Source organism: Alternaria rosae, assembly GCF_020736505.1.
Source record: "Alternaria rosae strain MPI-PUGE-AT-0040 chromosome Unknown BKA58scaffold_4, whole genome shotgun sequence".
Classification (NCBI taxonomy): domain Eukaryota; kingdom Fungi; phylum Ascomycota; class Dothideomycetes; order Pleosporales; family Pleosporaceae; genus Alternaria; species Alternaria rosae.
The window spans coordinates 2,743,324-2,758,308 of record NW_025763573.1 but is presented as its reverse complement, the minus strand read 5'-3'; the positions used below and the strand labels follow the sequence as shown (position 1 = coordinate 2,758,308).

General features: G+C 53.6%; 4 protein-coding genes across 4 annotated transcripts; 3 read left to right on the top strand and 1 right to left on the bottom strand.

Moving 5' to 3' along the window:
* Window positions 1-539: 539 nt before the first annotated feature.
* On the top strand, window positions 540-2,850 carry BKA58DRAFT_162246 (uncharacterized protein). The gene is made up of 2 exons (XM_046164998.1): window positions 540-1,646; window positions 1,725-2,850. Exons 1-2 carry the CDS (start codon window positions 750-752, stop codon window positions 2,697-2,699), a joined length of 1,872 nt encoding a protein of 623 aa, XP_046026779.1. The 5' UTR covers window positions 540-749; the 3' UTR covers window positions 2,700-2,850.
* Window positions 2,851-3,655: 805 nt separating this feature from the next.
* Window positions 3,656-9,294, top strand: BKA58DRAFT_429054 (uncharacterized protein). Its single transcript, XM_046173029.1, has 2 exons — window positions 3,656-5,366; window positions 5,586-9,294. Exons 1-2 carry the CDS (start codon window positions 3,663-3,665, stop codon window positions 8,979-8,981), a joined length of 5,100 nt encoding a protein of 1,699 aa, XP_046026778.1. The 5' UTR covers window positions 3,656-3,662; the 3' UTR covers window positions 8,982-9,294.
* Window positions 9,295-11,307: 2,013 nt separating this feature from the next.
* BKA58DRAFT_383626 (40s ribosomal protein-like protein s20) lies at window positions 11,308-12,354 on the bottom strand. Its single transcript, XM_046170193.1, has 3 exons — window positions 12,178-12,354; window positions 11,922-12,123; window positions 11,308-11,866 (listed from the first exon to the last, which is right to left on the bottom strand). The coding sequence occupies exons 1-3, from the start codon at window positions 12,229-12,231 to the stop codon at window positions 11,772-11,774; spliced, it is 351 nt and encodes a 116-aa protein (XP_046026777.1). The 5' UTR covers window positions 12,232-12,354; the 3' UTR covers window positions 11,308-11,771.
* A 136-nt stretch (window positions 12,355-12,490) lies between these two features.
* BKA58DRAFT_468842 (uncharacterized protein) lies at window positions 12,491-14,755 on the top strand. Its single transcript, XM_046175128.1, has 2 exons — window positions 12,491-13,745; window positions 13,809-14,755. Exons 1-2 carry the CDS (start codon window positions 12,604-12,606, stop codon window positions 14,650-14,652), a joined length of 1,986 nt encoding a protein of 661 aa, XP_046026776.1. The 5' UTR covers window positions 12,491-12,603; the 3' UTR covers window positions 14,653-14,755.
* The last annotated feature ends 230 nt before the right edge of the window (window positions 14,756-14,985 follow it).

Below are 14,985 nucleotides of genomic sequence, written 5' to 3'. Positions count from 1 at the left end.
GTCGCTCAGGGCCGCCATGGGAAAGCTTGGGGGCGTTCCTGGGTGTTGTGCTGGCGGCTGCAATGCGTCTTCTAGCGCACACAGTGAGATGCCACGGCCAAAATGCCAAACCGCCAAATCACCAGCTCGACACGTTGCAGCCAGCTAAAGGTCGCGGGCGTTCTAGAAAACGGATATCTGTAGTAAAGGGCGCCGCTGGGGATAGGCACTGCCAAAGTTTATTCTTGTTTGAGGCTTGCCCGTCTGCTCCTAGTCGTGAAGGCTGTATGGTGGAGAGTAGCCATGGCTTCCCCGCCCTGCCTCTGGATACCAACCGTCTCGGGCACTAAGGCATCCGCCAGCCCGCTTGCGGGCAAGCCTCCTGCACCACCTGCAGACCTCCTGGCGACCAGAAACCCCCCGTCTCTGTGCCAGATCCCAGGCTGATCTGTGACCTGTGACCTGATGACTGACGAACCGAAGGGGTCCTTGAACCTTGGGACCGTGTCCAGTCTTCCTTCCGCCATCTCCGGCACCTTCAACATTTCCATCCCCTGCGGCGTAGACTCTGCACACACAATGCCATCCTGCACCATGCGTCTTTAAGAAGGCCCGACGACGATACACCCTCCAGCGCCCCGGCCTCGACAACCCAGTGTTTCGTGCTTATGCACAGCCCGGATCCTTGAACTGCGAGTTTGGGCTTGCATTGGCTTTGGCTTCTGTAGCACCATAATCCGAGCTGGAATAGCATCCACCCGCTACTCGCCATGGTTCCTTTTCGACGCTTATCGCAGAGGGGCCGTCGCAGCTTCGACAACCGCGACTCCTACGAATGGCAAGACGAGCGAGACAAACGCATCATGACGGCCACCTTCCCCATACACCCCCTCTCCTCCATGCAGGCGCCCTTCGAGGAGTCGATGCTCGACGCCACTGGCGAAACGGGGCACGTTCCCTTCGCCATTCCCAAGAAGAGCGTTAAGACGCGACAGCAAATGCTGTGCAGAGAGGAGAATGCTTCTGAGCCCTCGTGGAACTTTACGTACAACTGCCACTGGAGGAATAACGCAAAGGGCAAATTTCATCCCCTAACAAAGACCGTCGCGCAGATCATCTTCGGTGTCCACCTGCTGCATCAGCATCTGGAAAAGTCCGTCGCCGATGTGGCCGACATATTGCTAAAGCATGTCAACGAGCTCGACAGCTTCCTGCAGCGGGCGAATGAAGACCTCGAAAGCAGCATGAAGGACATGCTCTTCCGGCATAAATGTCTAAAGGTGCCCATGGAACACGTAAACGAATTCGATCGTCTTCTCGAAGACCGTTCATACCGCGCCCAACTCCTCGACGGCAACATCGTAATCGAACGCACCATTGGGCGCATGTCGCAACTGCTCAACGACTACCTGATCGATATCAACGTATTTCGCGAAGCGAACCAGGAGCTCGATCTATACCTCGGCGATGTAGGAGACGAATGGACATACCGCAATGAGGATATTGGGCGCATATATTCAGCCATGTGTGGCAATACCGGCGGCTGGTCGCAATTCCTGCAAAGCCTCGTAGCAAAGGCGGAAAGGCTGGGTGTTGTTCTCGTACAAGTCAGCAGCTATTGCAATGAGATCGAGAAGCGGTGTGGCGCTGCAAGTCGCCGAAGTTTGGTATGTCCGCTGCCAGAATCCGCTTCGAACCCGCTTCGAGGACTATGTTCTGAGCTGGAGCTTCGCTAACAGCCATAGATTGCGACTCGTACATCTTCACGAAATTCGTCTAATTCGCGCGAGGCACGCCCATTCCGAAACTTTGCCAACAACAAACCTCTTCCAACTCCTCCACCCGAACGTCCGCCATTCATGAGCGCGTCGTCATCCGGTAGGGAGACGCCTGCCAGCTTTGGCACTCCCCAGCGACATTCGACCTTACGAGCGAGACCGCAGCAACAGCAGCAACAGCAGCAACAGCAGCAACAGCAGCAACAGCAGCAACAGCAGCAGCAGCAACAACAACAGCAGCAGCAGCAACAGCAGCAGCACCCAGAGATCGCGAACGCATCCGATTCCACCACAGAGACGCCCAAACGAAGCGAAGACTCGTCTTCCGCGTCTGCTGTTTCCAACACGGACGTCGATATACGACGTCAGGCAAATCAGTCCGGGTACTACCGTGATGCCTGGCGCAACGACGAGCAACGTGACGGAGCGACACCGCATGCAGAGTCTAGTCGTGCAACACATGTTCCGGGCCACCAACATAACGTGTCTTCGCCATCTAACCTATCTGCAGAGGAAAGCTCATCAGCAACAAAACGCATGTCGGCGAAACAACAAAATGGAGAATACAGTCCTCCTTTGACCGGAAAAGATTCGGCATATTGTTCTGTGTCGGGCGCCTCAGCCGTGTCACCGGGCTTCGCATCGCCACGCTCCGTGTCCTCCATGTCCTCGCGACAAACTGCCCAATTCGGTCTTTTCCCTAGTCGAAACTTGAGTACGCCGAAGGGTTCCATGTCTAGTCGACTAGGTGCCAGCTCTCCTACATTCAATCGTCCTGAGCAAACACCCAAGGCTGCGGACATACCAAGCCGACCACCAACATCTCTGTCTACGTTCTCAGATGCTTCGAACAAGCGGCTTTCCAAGCGAAGTAGCTTCTCATCTCTCAAACGGTTATTCACCAAGAAGAAATCTGGCGATATAGGTCCTATCGCCGAGTGATACCCTCTAGTTTGATCTTTGTTATCCCTTGTCCCGTCCTTGGTCCTCTTGTCTGGCGTTGCAAGGCTATATACCCCTTTGACTTTGCGTTTCTGTGTATTACGCAATCCAAATCTCATAGTCTCTGCTGGGGTTCTGCCCAGCGTTCTCGATGGCTTACTGGGGCTTTCGCATGTACATATTTTCGCCCTGGTAGATGTAACGCGGTAACGAGCAACGTATAATGTCTTTAACTTCGTGTGCGGACGCCACCGCGGCAGAAGGCGGCGTCGTGCGGAGGACGTCGGTGATGCGGTAGTCTGATGTGCTTGCTGGGGGCAGTTTCGGAACGGGTTGCTGTTGGATGCTGGGTTATCCTGCGCGTGGTGGGCAGCTGGGGTGCGAGAAGGAGAAGCGCGAGAAGAAGAAGCGAAGAGCTGCTGGCTGCCGGTTTGGCACTGCGGGTGGTAGGCCCGGCGTAGGGGTAGGTATAGGGAAGCTGTACGCACAAGTAGGCAGTGACCATTCTCATATGCATCTCTGCTACTGACCCTTTCTGTATCGTCTCTGTATTCCTTCTATGTCTGATGTCTCTTCCTTCCTCTGCGAGATACTGGCGGGGTAAGGGTAGCCTCTGCCGTGATGGACGTGAAGGAGGTGCGAGTCTCGCCATCAAAACAACGTCTCCGCCGAGCTCCCTCCGTCTCCTCTACCTTCCCCCCACCCACAACACCGCTACACTCAACAGCACTCTCCTTTTGGCGGAGATGTTCTCGAGGGTTGCGTAAAGGTCACCCGCTTTCGTCTTTCTTGGATACTCGCCGCCTTGTGCAGTATCGCTTCTTCTTTTTGGTTATACCAATAACTCCTACATCTTTTCCCAGCGCCGCAATCAGGAGAGCCACCACCGCAGCGGCGTCGCTCACGCCCCGCGTAGAACGTTTTTCTGCTCCTCTCGCAGCGACTTTCGCAGCCGACGGCAGCATGATGCTGTCCGATCAGGATCCCAACGGCGGCGGCCGCAACTCCCGAGCCTCCAACGTCTCTGCCATGAGCCGAACATCAGGTAAACCCGCATCGCGGGCACCCAGTGCAGACATTCAACCTCTTGACCGCGCCGTCTCGTCCATGCTCCGCACCGGGACCGAGATGGGCAACGTTGGCATCGGCCCTCAGTTCGACGACTTGTCTAACATGAGCAACGCACAACGTTCGATGCGTTCGCGCGCGACCAGCAGGATGTCGCAAGCTTCCTCCATGTCCAACACTTCCAGTCGGGGCAGCAAGCAGCACGTCCGTGCCTACCCCTCTTCCTCTTCTGCACCGCGCCAGCCAATGCAACACCATGGGCCCGTGTATACTGCTGACACGCTATCCCCAACGATGATGAACGCCACCGGATCATCGCCTTCCAACCGAAGAGACAACCGCGACAGGGACGCGCATCGCTCGCACTCGATGACGCATACCATACAACCCCCAGCGTACGGCCTCTCCAGCAACAGGTCTAATCCCAGCTTGCGCCCTCGGCCAGCGTCCCGATCTTTGAACCCATACTATGTACACCCCGCCGGAGGTGGTCACAGGCCGCCTGGTTCATACCCACGACCGGTTCAGCCCGCACTGAGCGACGACAGCCGAGTACACTTGCGAGGGCCGCAAACCTACGACGGTCAGCGACTGCCCTATGCTGGCCAGGCACAAGGCTATGGCAACCCAGTATACACACATCATACGTATGGGCAGCAGCATGCTGGACAAGGACAAGGCCATCGAGGCTTGCATAACCGACAAGGCCCCGGAAAAATGAGGACCAGGAATCCATCCTCTCGGTCTACGATGAGCCTTGAGGATCCTCCTGTGGAAGACGACGACTTCCCTGTCTACCGCGAAGCCAATCATCCGGATCAGTCCATGCAGGTGCAGAACATGGCTACCGGACAACCAATGTCTCGCAAGATGACAGGCAACTCCACCCGCGAGCCTCGTTCAGAAGATCGAAGAGAGCGCAGGCGTCAGGATGAATATCAGCCACCTTTACCAGCCGGCCACCAGCAACGGATCGCTGCCGAACAAGCTCGTCTCAAGAGGTCTGCGCCTACTTCCATGTCCAGTTTTAACACAAACTTGCGCACCGAATCAGAGCCACCATCGTCCGACATGGCTCTGCCACCAACTCCAAAAGATGGTAGCTCCATGGAAGTGCACCGAAACCTAGATAGAAACAGGGTCTTTAAAGCCACCAACACGAACCGCCTTGTGATTCAGGGAGAGCTTTCTTCAGTACCATACTACGACACGAGTGGCCAGCTCGGACCTGTAGAGACTGCGGATCCACGGACGGAGGCTGATCCAGTCGGCTTCATAGACCGAAGGATAGCCACTGTCGAACAGTTTCGTCCGGCTGGGGCGGCATTGAAGAGTGAGCCTTTTTTAGAACAAGAGGCACGATCAATGTCGATGGAGGTCGTGTCTCCCCAGCTAAACAACATCGCATCCATTACCGTGAGCTATTGCGAGAAGACTTCGAGGACGAGCTCGAGCGCGAGTGCCAAGCCCAGAAGCAAGTGCGAAAGCGATATTGCGGAGCTCCCAGCGTCCCCCGTAGTTCGCCGCATCACCAGGAATTTGATCCTAAGAGGTCTGGAGGCTTCAACGACGGGCGATATCCAGTCCTCAATGGAGTTAGTGACCTCTTCGGGGCCATCTCCATCGCTCCCGAGCAAGCCTCTATCTCCGTCAAGAAAGCCCCCCGTACCAAGATCTCCGACTCCACACTCAGGGCCAAAGTCTCCGACACTACAATCAAGGCCAAAGTCTCCGACACCGCAGTCGCCGACGAAGTCGCTGATATCGCGGTCGTTGACACCAAGGTCTCTGACACCGGGGCCTCTGCCGCTGTCGAAGACCAATGAGGTCACTCATTCTTGTGATATACCTGTTAAGAAGTATTCTGTATCTGATATACCTCTTGGAGTCGCATTGCATCCGGCAGACCGTGGAGAGAACCGCCACAGTATCTTATCGCAGACTGGATCTAGCATCCTCGACTCGTCCACTCTTGAATTCGCGGTCCAGCATTACATACCAACGGCCAATAGCGGTGGCTTCCAGAACGAGCCAGGTATCAAAGTTCATGCTACCACAAACACGTCTGTCAGTCCTGGCAATAGTACCGGGGATGGTATGTCGGATGTTCTTGCAGGGTATCAGGGATCTGATTACAAGAACGAGACCGACGCTTTGGTACGAGTCGAGACGGCTAACGAGAGCAGGCATGAGGAGCACATAGATGCTTCAACAGACCATGACATGAAGCCGCTGCCTCTTGCCCTTCGATCCAGAGGTAGTCATGCACAAGGGTCGTCCGATGAGCTGTCTTTCAAGTCTTGTACCGATCTGCCAGATGTATCTTCGGAATCGATACTATCCGAGCCAGGAAAAGACCTCATCAAAGATTCTTCCACATCCGTCATTGACTTTGTGCCGCAGCGAGATGCGTCATCAAAGGAAGCAGATACCCACTCTTTTGCGACTGATGTGCACCCTATTCGTGCTAGTTTCGCACCTCCGCCTCGACTCCAATCGTCCAACCTAGGAACGGTGGTCTTGAACCAGGGCAGGCTGATTGTGGAGGCACCCTTTTCCAAGCCCTCTTCTGCTATACTTCGCAAACAGCCTCCTATACCGCGTCGAGAATCAAGCTTTTCTATCGTAGCGAACAAACTGCGGACCAGCTCAAAGCAGAGCATGAAGCAAGGCTCGATATCGGTATCTGGTTCGTCATCCACGCTGGGCACTACGTACCAGGGACCGGTAGTACCACCCCGAGAGTCAAGCACTTCCAAGGAGGCCCAACATGTGCACGCCGCGGTCTCGTTCTTGATGCGTCCACTACCATTGCGCTTTGCCAGGTCACGGAAGTATACTGACAAAGAAGAGCTACCGAAGTCAGATGAGACGGTTCCATCTGCCTCTAATTCGAGTCAAGACACAGACGGCGTTATTAGTCTCGATGAGATGACCAGCTCACCACCGCCCGCCATGGAGGTAAAGCGGACGCCGCGAGCACCGTCGACCAAACCAAAAGGTGTACCTGCTGCGAAGACACGAGCTATCAGTTTCGACACTCGGAAAGCTTGCAACCCATCCAAGGTGCTCGGTAGTAGCCCGGCTCCTGTTGCGCAACCAATCGACAGCCTGGTTCCTGCGATTTTGGAGCCCTCCTCTGTGTACTCGATCCACGACACCTCCTCAGGCTCATGTGAAGACTCCGTAGATGGACTTCCGGTAGCCCAGGAGCCTAGCCATCGCGACAGCCAGACTACGACACACCTTGATTGGCATGGATATAGGCCTTCCTCTCACGGTGGTGGACTCCAGCAGGTGTCGCTACGTCCTCTGAGTGGTGCTGGAAACCATTTGAATTCTTTGGGCTCGGGTCCTTTGTCCAACATCCAAGAAAACACTACGACGGACCTCAGACTATCCGGATATAGGTATCCTGGCCCTGCGCGTTATCTGCCTGACCTGAAGGAGGAATCGCATGAGGACTCGAGCCTCAACACGAGTGCCAGCAATTTGAAGAGCTCGAGTTTTCGCTTTCCGTTCGGCGCGCCGTCGAGGGTCAGGGCTTCGGGAGAGGAACCGATCAACTTCTCGGGAAGGTCGTCTACAGCGTCGCATTGTCGGAGTGCTGTTGGTAGCAACGTGGACAGCGCGCTCGGACAAGCACACGGTTTGCCTTCGATGCGGTTTAGTCGGATGAATCTATTTGATGGTCTGATTGAGGACCTTGGCCTTCGCTACTCAAGGTCAATGGAGGAGGTGCCCAATGCGTCGCAGAGGTTGAGCAGAGGTAGTCCGCGGCCTGCATCAGCCGGTGATGTCACAGATCTGCGCCTTTCTCTCGCCGAGTTGAATGAAGCGGAGCGCTCAGGGTTGTCAATGCAGCCTACCGCCATGATGAACTTGTTCGCGATGCACCGTGCTCGTTCACCAGAGCTCATGGCAGAGATTGAGCGTCTGACTATACCTTCTGTAGGGGGGCTTACCCAGCGCCTCTCAGAGTTCTTCCCGTCGTTGAAGGAATACTACAAGTGCGGTGAGCCAGCCGAGTTTCCCATTGAGGAGGAGATGGAGAAGCACGCATTGGAGGAGATTCATGAGATCCATCCGACGCAGAAGCGCTCTTCCGCTCGACTTCGCCCCATGCGTGGCGTCTCGCACATGGTTGTTATCGAGGACGATCTGTATGATGAGCTCACAAGCAAGGAGTGGGGGTGTGGCAGTCCAGGCGGTCCCGACGATGGAGTTGCTGTGAACGGCGTTAGCGAGGCAGACTCAAATACAGGCAGGCCCCCCAAGGACGACGACGCACCGAGCACACCAACACACCACAAGACGAATCCGCTCCCAGAGCTGCGAGTCCCATCACCAGCTGTTCTCCGTCCACGCTCACACACCGTCGGCCCCCAAGAGCTTCGCATCTCGGGGGAGTCCGCTCTTTCCTCAAGAAGGTCTCTGAGGTCGTTTGTTTCTATGCCCACAGTAACTGAGACGCGTCCCTGGAATTCAGACAAGAATTATCCCTGGGCGACGTCGACAAACCCCGCTATTGACATCTCCCTTCCTCGTCCAGCTGCTGCGAGACACTCTCCTCACCCAGGCCCTTCCCACCTCCGCAACAGACTCTCTGACGCGTCTACTACAAGCTCCTTCTCGACAGCACAGACAGCCACAGCTTCCCCGTTCGGGTCACCGGCCGATAGCACCGCACACGCGCGTCATCACCGCTTCAGCACCTTTGGCCGCAACAGCGACCAGCCACACGCAGTCGGAGAACGCTACCCCACCTCTGCCTTATCCCCCCCTACAGCTATCTTCCGCGACCACCTGTCAGCCTCTGACACTTCTGACGACGAGCACTACGACACCACACGCAAGACTAGGCTCTCGCTCCGCAAGCGCTTTTCATCAACTCGCAAAGCTACGCTTGACAGCCAAACAAACACTCGAGCTGGTCGAAGCAAGACCAACGCACAAGACCTCGCCTCGCCCGAGTCGACCAAGCAGTCAACAACCTCACTCCTCCAAGATCGTGCTGCCGAAGCTCAAGCATTCACGTCATTCACTACCGCAAACCGCCATACCTTCCGTGACGCGGAGGGCATGAGAGCAGTTGACTACCGCAAACACCGCATCATCGACTGCCTCAAGACCTGGTGGCACAAGGGCTCGCACCTGATCCGTCAACTATCAAAACGAAAGCACCAAACTAGCACGAGTGCCTCAACCGTCTAGCCATCATGTCTGAGATCCCCCACCGAGTCCTCTTCGTCCTCGGACCGAACGGCACTATCGAGCGTCGCGTGTTCCCCTTGGTTCCTCCCGCAAACCCCCCTACCTCGCCTCCTCCCCCCACCAACACGCCTGTCAACGGCAACGGCAACCGCACCGGTTAAGAGAATTTGGTAGTTCTTCATGGTTTCTCTTCACTTTTCACTCTTCTATGATACATGTACTATACTATGGGAAGGATTCACGGAGATATGGCAAACTGTCATCAAAGTTCATAGCTAGCTGACTAGCACAAGATAGTAAAAATGGTTCTATAATTACTGATTACTTATAATATGTGATGTTTGTGAGGTCTTGGTAGTCACCTGGATACCCCAACGTCTTGATATCTGTACATGGTGATGATGCTGAAGCCTGCAAACCTGTCTTTCATCGTTGAGACTTACTATTGTATAACGACATGACAGCCTCCCGGATCTACTAGAAGACCTGCATTACGCAGGTACGCACGGTAATGTGGGCCTCTGGGTCTCTCATGCCGTCGTGATAAGCCAACACTCAAGATGTCGAAGTTTGACAGGCTACCATTTGGAAATTTCTCTGAATTTCGAGAGTGCGCTGTGGTCTGCAAAGTGAAGTTGCCGTAAGGGGATGAGGACAGACGTGCGCTGCAGGATGAGGGCTTATGTGCAACCAACCATCATGCCATAGTCCCTCAACGCATCATCACTTGCATGAGAGTCACCAGGGAGGAGTATAAAAGAAGTCGTTTTGCAGTTTCACTCCGCTTCTTTCTTCACCACACTCGAAAAGACAAATACTACAAGTCAACTTTTACCAAATCCCTTACCGAAGCCCACTCCTACCTAAAGAAGCACCTTCGTGCCAATATCAAAGCCATGAGTCTCCAAGAACAATGCGTCGAAATGATGGGAGATGGGAGTTTCAAGGGCACCTTCGGAGGCAAAGCGGAAGTATGGGTCAGCGAAAGACCGGAGATCGTACTGCAGCTGGCCACACCACACTCAGACAAACGCAACGTGTGTCTTATAGCAACTTACTATCGCCGCCCCCACGACACAAACCCGGAGACAAACCCGGTCAAAGTCGCACTAACATATAATCTGCTCGCCGAGAACAACCTCGATCAGCTGAGGAAACTGGCTAGCGAGAAAGGCGTCTTTCGAGGCTTGTCCGACTGTGTGTACGACAGCGGTGCAAGAGTCGTCATTTGGTTTACAATACGCAAGTATTCCTCCACACCCTCCTACAGTCCTGAACTTGCATTTCTGACTTTTCGATGATAGTGACCAGTGGCAAAGCCGATGTTACCAACGAGAAAACGATAATCCCTCTACCGATTATTTGGGCTTAGGATAAGGCTGATAAGAATTATGAGCCTTGGAATCTGGAACAGGCAAGCGGTTAGGGTCTCGTTACGAGATGAGCATGTCACTGACAAGGTGAATGATCTGGAATGATCTGTAATGCTCTTGAGGCCTTTGAGACAGCGGTTGGAGACACACTCCTCTGTAAATCATACACATAAAACGCATTCAAAGATGTACAGGAAAGAGCTCTTGAGTAATTGTTGAAACAATCTGAGCCTTGAAGTGCATGAATACCTTCTGGCAAACTGGCCACCTGGTTGATTAATTCTCGATGTCTGATGTTTAGTCTCTCGGAGCACTAGCACCGGGACCTTTGGCAGTGGTAAGCTGCTGTCCAGAATATGGCAAGTGTACGTAGACCGGTGACACTGCACGGGCCTGCAGGATCCAAGAAGAATGTTTGCCTACCTAGTCATGCGTTTACCTCACGCAGTACTATCGTAGACTCATAGACAACTAAAATTCCTGTACTTGTCGTGTCCCACTTCTTACATGTCTACCCAAGTTCGACATGTCCGTGACCGACCCTGAACTAAATGAATCGTGTCAAAGTCTTATGCGCGACTGGGACATATGGTTTTTCGAAGGATGTGATCCAGCTTTTGTAGAAGCCAAGTCCACCTATCTTACATCCTCGGAAGATGGTCAGGTCGCCTTGCTAGCTATGTATAAGCCAGACGTCCCTTTTGAGGGCGACGGAGTACGTGTGAAGATGAGAAGTCAGAAGCTCAAAGACGCTCTGGATGACATAGCAAGAGAGGAAGGTTTAGCAGGTTGTATAAGGCATCCACGGCACGGAATCGCGTTTTGGTTTAGTAGAGGTGAGTTTGACATGTGCAACTCGAGCTCGAATGACCCAAGCAGAGCTCTAATTTTTTGATTTCCATAGTGGCAGAATTCGAAGCGGGCGAATCGATAGGATGGGACGACTTACCACCTGGCATTATTCCTCTCGATGGTGCAATCTTGATTAACAATGCCGCTGGCACTGATTTTTGAAAACTACAGAGGAAGGTTGGGATATCGTGGTGTGAGTTATAGAGTGGCGGGTACGTATGTTATAAGTATTTGATATGTGAAACATGCAGATGATAAGACTCTCATCCAAGAAGAGTGCAACTCTTGTCGGTGGGCCCTCGTCAGTCGGCACATGTTGATCGACCATGAAAGCGTCTTCTGGCTGTCTGGCTCTTACTTTCTTTGTTCTGTTCACTGTATATCGTGACGGCTGTTATTTGTAGCTCAGGGTAGCCTCTCACGATCAAATTTACATCCCAATGCAATGTGCCATCATGTCTGAATCATTTCATTTCGTGTATATCCAGCTTCGAGAGCTGTTTCATAGCCACACGTCTGTTCAGACCGTTGACACTCCTTTATGATCCTTGTACGGACCAAGCCCTTATGCGGCGATGGTAACCTCAACCTCAACACCGGCCTCGATGTTGATGATGATCTGCTTGACAACCTCGGTGGGAGCGTGGAGGTCGATGAGGCCTAAGTCCGCAGTTAGCTGCTGTCCGGCCGACTGTCTGGAGTGGTATGCACTTACGCTTGTGGATGCGCATCTCGAATGTGTCCCAAGTCTTGGAACCCTCACCGCAAGGGGTCTTACGGGTGGTGATCTTCAGGTGCTTGGTGGGCAGACGAACGGGGCCCTTGACGCGGAGCTCCTTGTTCTTGGCACGGTCGATGAGCTCCTGGCAGACCTTCTCGAGGCTCTTGACGTTACGGGAGGTGAGGGTGATGCGGATCTGGAAGCGCAGTCAGTATACAGCCTCGTGGGTGTTGGGCAGACGGAGACTTGCCTTGTGGATCTTGGGGCCCTCGCCGAAGTCCTTCTCGCCCTTGTTGTAAGACATCTTGTCGGATTGGAGTGTGGTGTTGTTGTAGGTACTGATTTAGATTCCAGTCACGACCTGGATCCTTGATCGCGGTAATGTGATGACTGGGGGTGGCGTTAGAATTGGCGACGGCGTTCGAAGTCGTTAAGTTCTTTGCGATGCGCATTTTCGATCTGTGGGCGATGCGCGCCAAGATTGCGGACGCTAGTGCCATATTTGGTATCGCTCCCTTTTGATCGCTCGGCAGGCGGGCCCATGAGCCATCATGACTGCATGACTGCAGACAAACAACAGAAATTGAACCTTTTAAAGGCTTCTCACCTTCCTTATATAGTGCACTGCACCTCTGAGCTCGGTCCTGGATTTCGTCTTACAACATCACCAACCGAAATGTCGCTACCCCACTTCGCGCCATTCCCAGACGCAAAAGTCAGAAAGAGCATACTGCCCGACGAATGGCAGATGTACCTGGATTCGTGGGCTTCGTTAGCTGAGCTCTATCTGAGGTTAGAGGACCAAAAGTTCTCGGAGGCGACCAAAGAGGAGAGCTCTCTCACGCAATTTCTCCTGTCTTTCTATCATGAACTGGCCCTGGACGACGAGCTAGCATCTAAAGTTGCGTCATTACGGAAGAAGACTTTCTTTTTATTACACAGATTTCTTTCCAGAGAAGAGATACCCACTCCCTTGCTCAGCTGGTCAACACTATCTGACATCTGTCATGCGTATCCCAAGAGCGAGCAGTTCCGTACGCTCCTGCAAGGGTCGTGGAAGCGAAAGGGTGCGGCAATCGAGAAGTCATTGCAGACAGCAAAAACGTCTCTGATACGAAACTTGGAATCAAAGCGACCGGAAGAGGCCGAAAAGACACTTGATCGCATCGCACCTCTTCTCAGAGCCTCGTCAGATGCCAGCATATTCATGCTCACAGGGTCCGACTTCTTGGACTCCCTCCTGTTCGCCTACCCACAAGTACCGCAATCAATGCAGAAGAAGTTGGTCACGACTGCATACCTTGGTCTAACAGCCGCGCTAGAAGGCCCAAAACCGAATTATTCGTTGCTCTCTGATCACCTGTACAGCCTAAAGTCCAATGAGGAGCAAGATCAGAAGAAGGAGCCGGGCAAGAAGACGTTGGTAGCTGATCTTGTCACCAACACACCTTTACTGGAAAAGATAAGAGATAAGGCTACTACTCCGGAAGCAACGAGAGTGAAGAACACTGCAGCATCATTGAGCGCATTCCGACAATCTAGTCTAGCTCGACCGAAGAGGTTGATTCGACGAAAGGTAGACAAAGGCAAAGCAGCAGCTGATCAAGATAGCTATGGACACGGGGCGTTCAACGGTGAGATACACGTTCATCGGATGAGTATGATTAGCCAGATCCAGGACCTCTTTCCAGACCTGGGTGCAGGCTTCATCGTCAAGTGCTTGGATGAGTACAACGACGACATCGAGCAGGTTACCGCACATCTTTTGGAAGATTCTTTGCCGCCACACCTTTCCGAGGCTGATCGTAGTGAGAAACTGTAAGTACCTTCTCTCGAGTTCACAATATCATAGCTCCAGTCAGAGATACTAATGTATGATAGGCCCGCACCAGCAACGTCGTCACAGCCAATGCCACCACCTAGATCAAGCCAACACCTTCCAGAACGCCGCAATGTCTTTGACGACGACGAATTTGACAGGCTTGCAGTCGACACATCGCGATTCCATATTGGTCGCAGAGGTCAGGATTCGACCGCCGATAAGATCTTGTCCGACCGCAGTAAAGCACCCGCCAAATCAGCAATCATGGCAGCGCTGGCTGCCTTCGATTCGGATGACGACGAGCGGGACGATACGTACGATGCAGAAGACGTCGGCGCCTCTGTCGACACTGCCGCGCATGGACCCGGCGAAGATGCCGACTTGGGAGACAAGAACGAAGAAGCTCTATTCCGCGCTTACACCATGACACCTGAACTGTTCGGACGCGAGTCAGAAATAAGGCGAGGCAAGGCTCGAACAGCTCTTAAGAGCGAGACTGGTATGACCGATGAAGCAATCGAGGGCTGGGCCATCATGATGGGACGCAACCCTCGCGCACTGCGGCGGCTCGAGGCCAAGTTTTCCACGTTTCAAGGCCAGCAGCGAGAGCTTCAATCGACAGCATGGCGTGATAGTCCCGCAGGGTCTGGCGACGAAGCTAGTGGTGACGGACAGGGTGGTCGTGGTGGAAGAGGCGGCGGCGGTAGAGGAAGAGGTAGAGGGCGTGGACGTGGTGGGTCAGGTGGTGGTCGTGGTGGTGCCGGCGTCGCAGGTCCTGCTGACGACAAAGGTACGCAGATATCACGGCAGCGCAAGGAGGCCAACAAGGGTTCAAGTGCGAACCATAATCGGAAAGCTCAACGAGGCAAGAAAATGGCCCGAGCAGGTTTCCCAGCAAGTTGAGGGACATTCTGTTCACTCAGGTCAGAAAGCAATAGTCCATACTTGCATTCAGATCACGAGTTTACAAGTCACAGACAAGGCTGTAGCCATACCTCCAATGCAAAAAGCGTAGTAGCATTATCATAATCTAACGATATCGGGATCATCCACCCTATCGCCCAACCCCGCACCTTTACCCAAAAAGTTACCCAAGCCACGCACCCCCCATCCCCTATCATTCCATCCACTGTCCAAAAAAAAAGGCGCGTGGCTAATAAGCTCTCCGACGGGGAATCGACTGTTTGCACGATTAGATCAAGTTCAAGACACTCCTGAAGAGATAGCACATACACC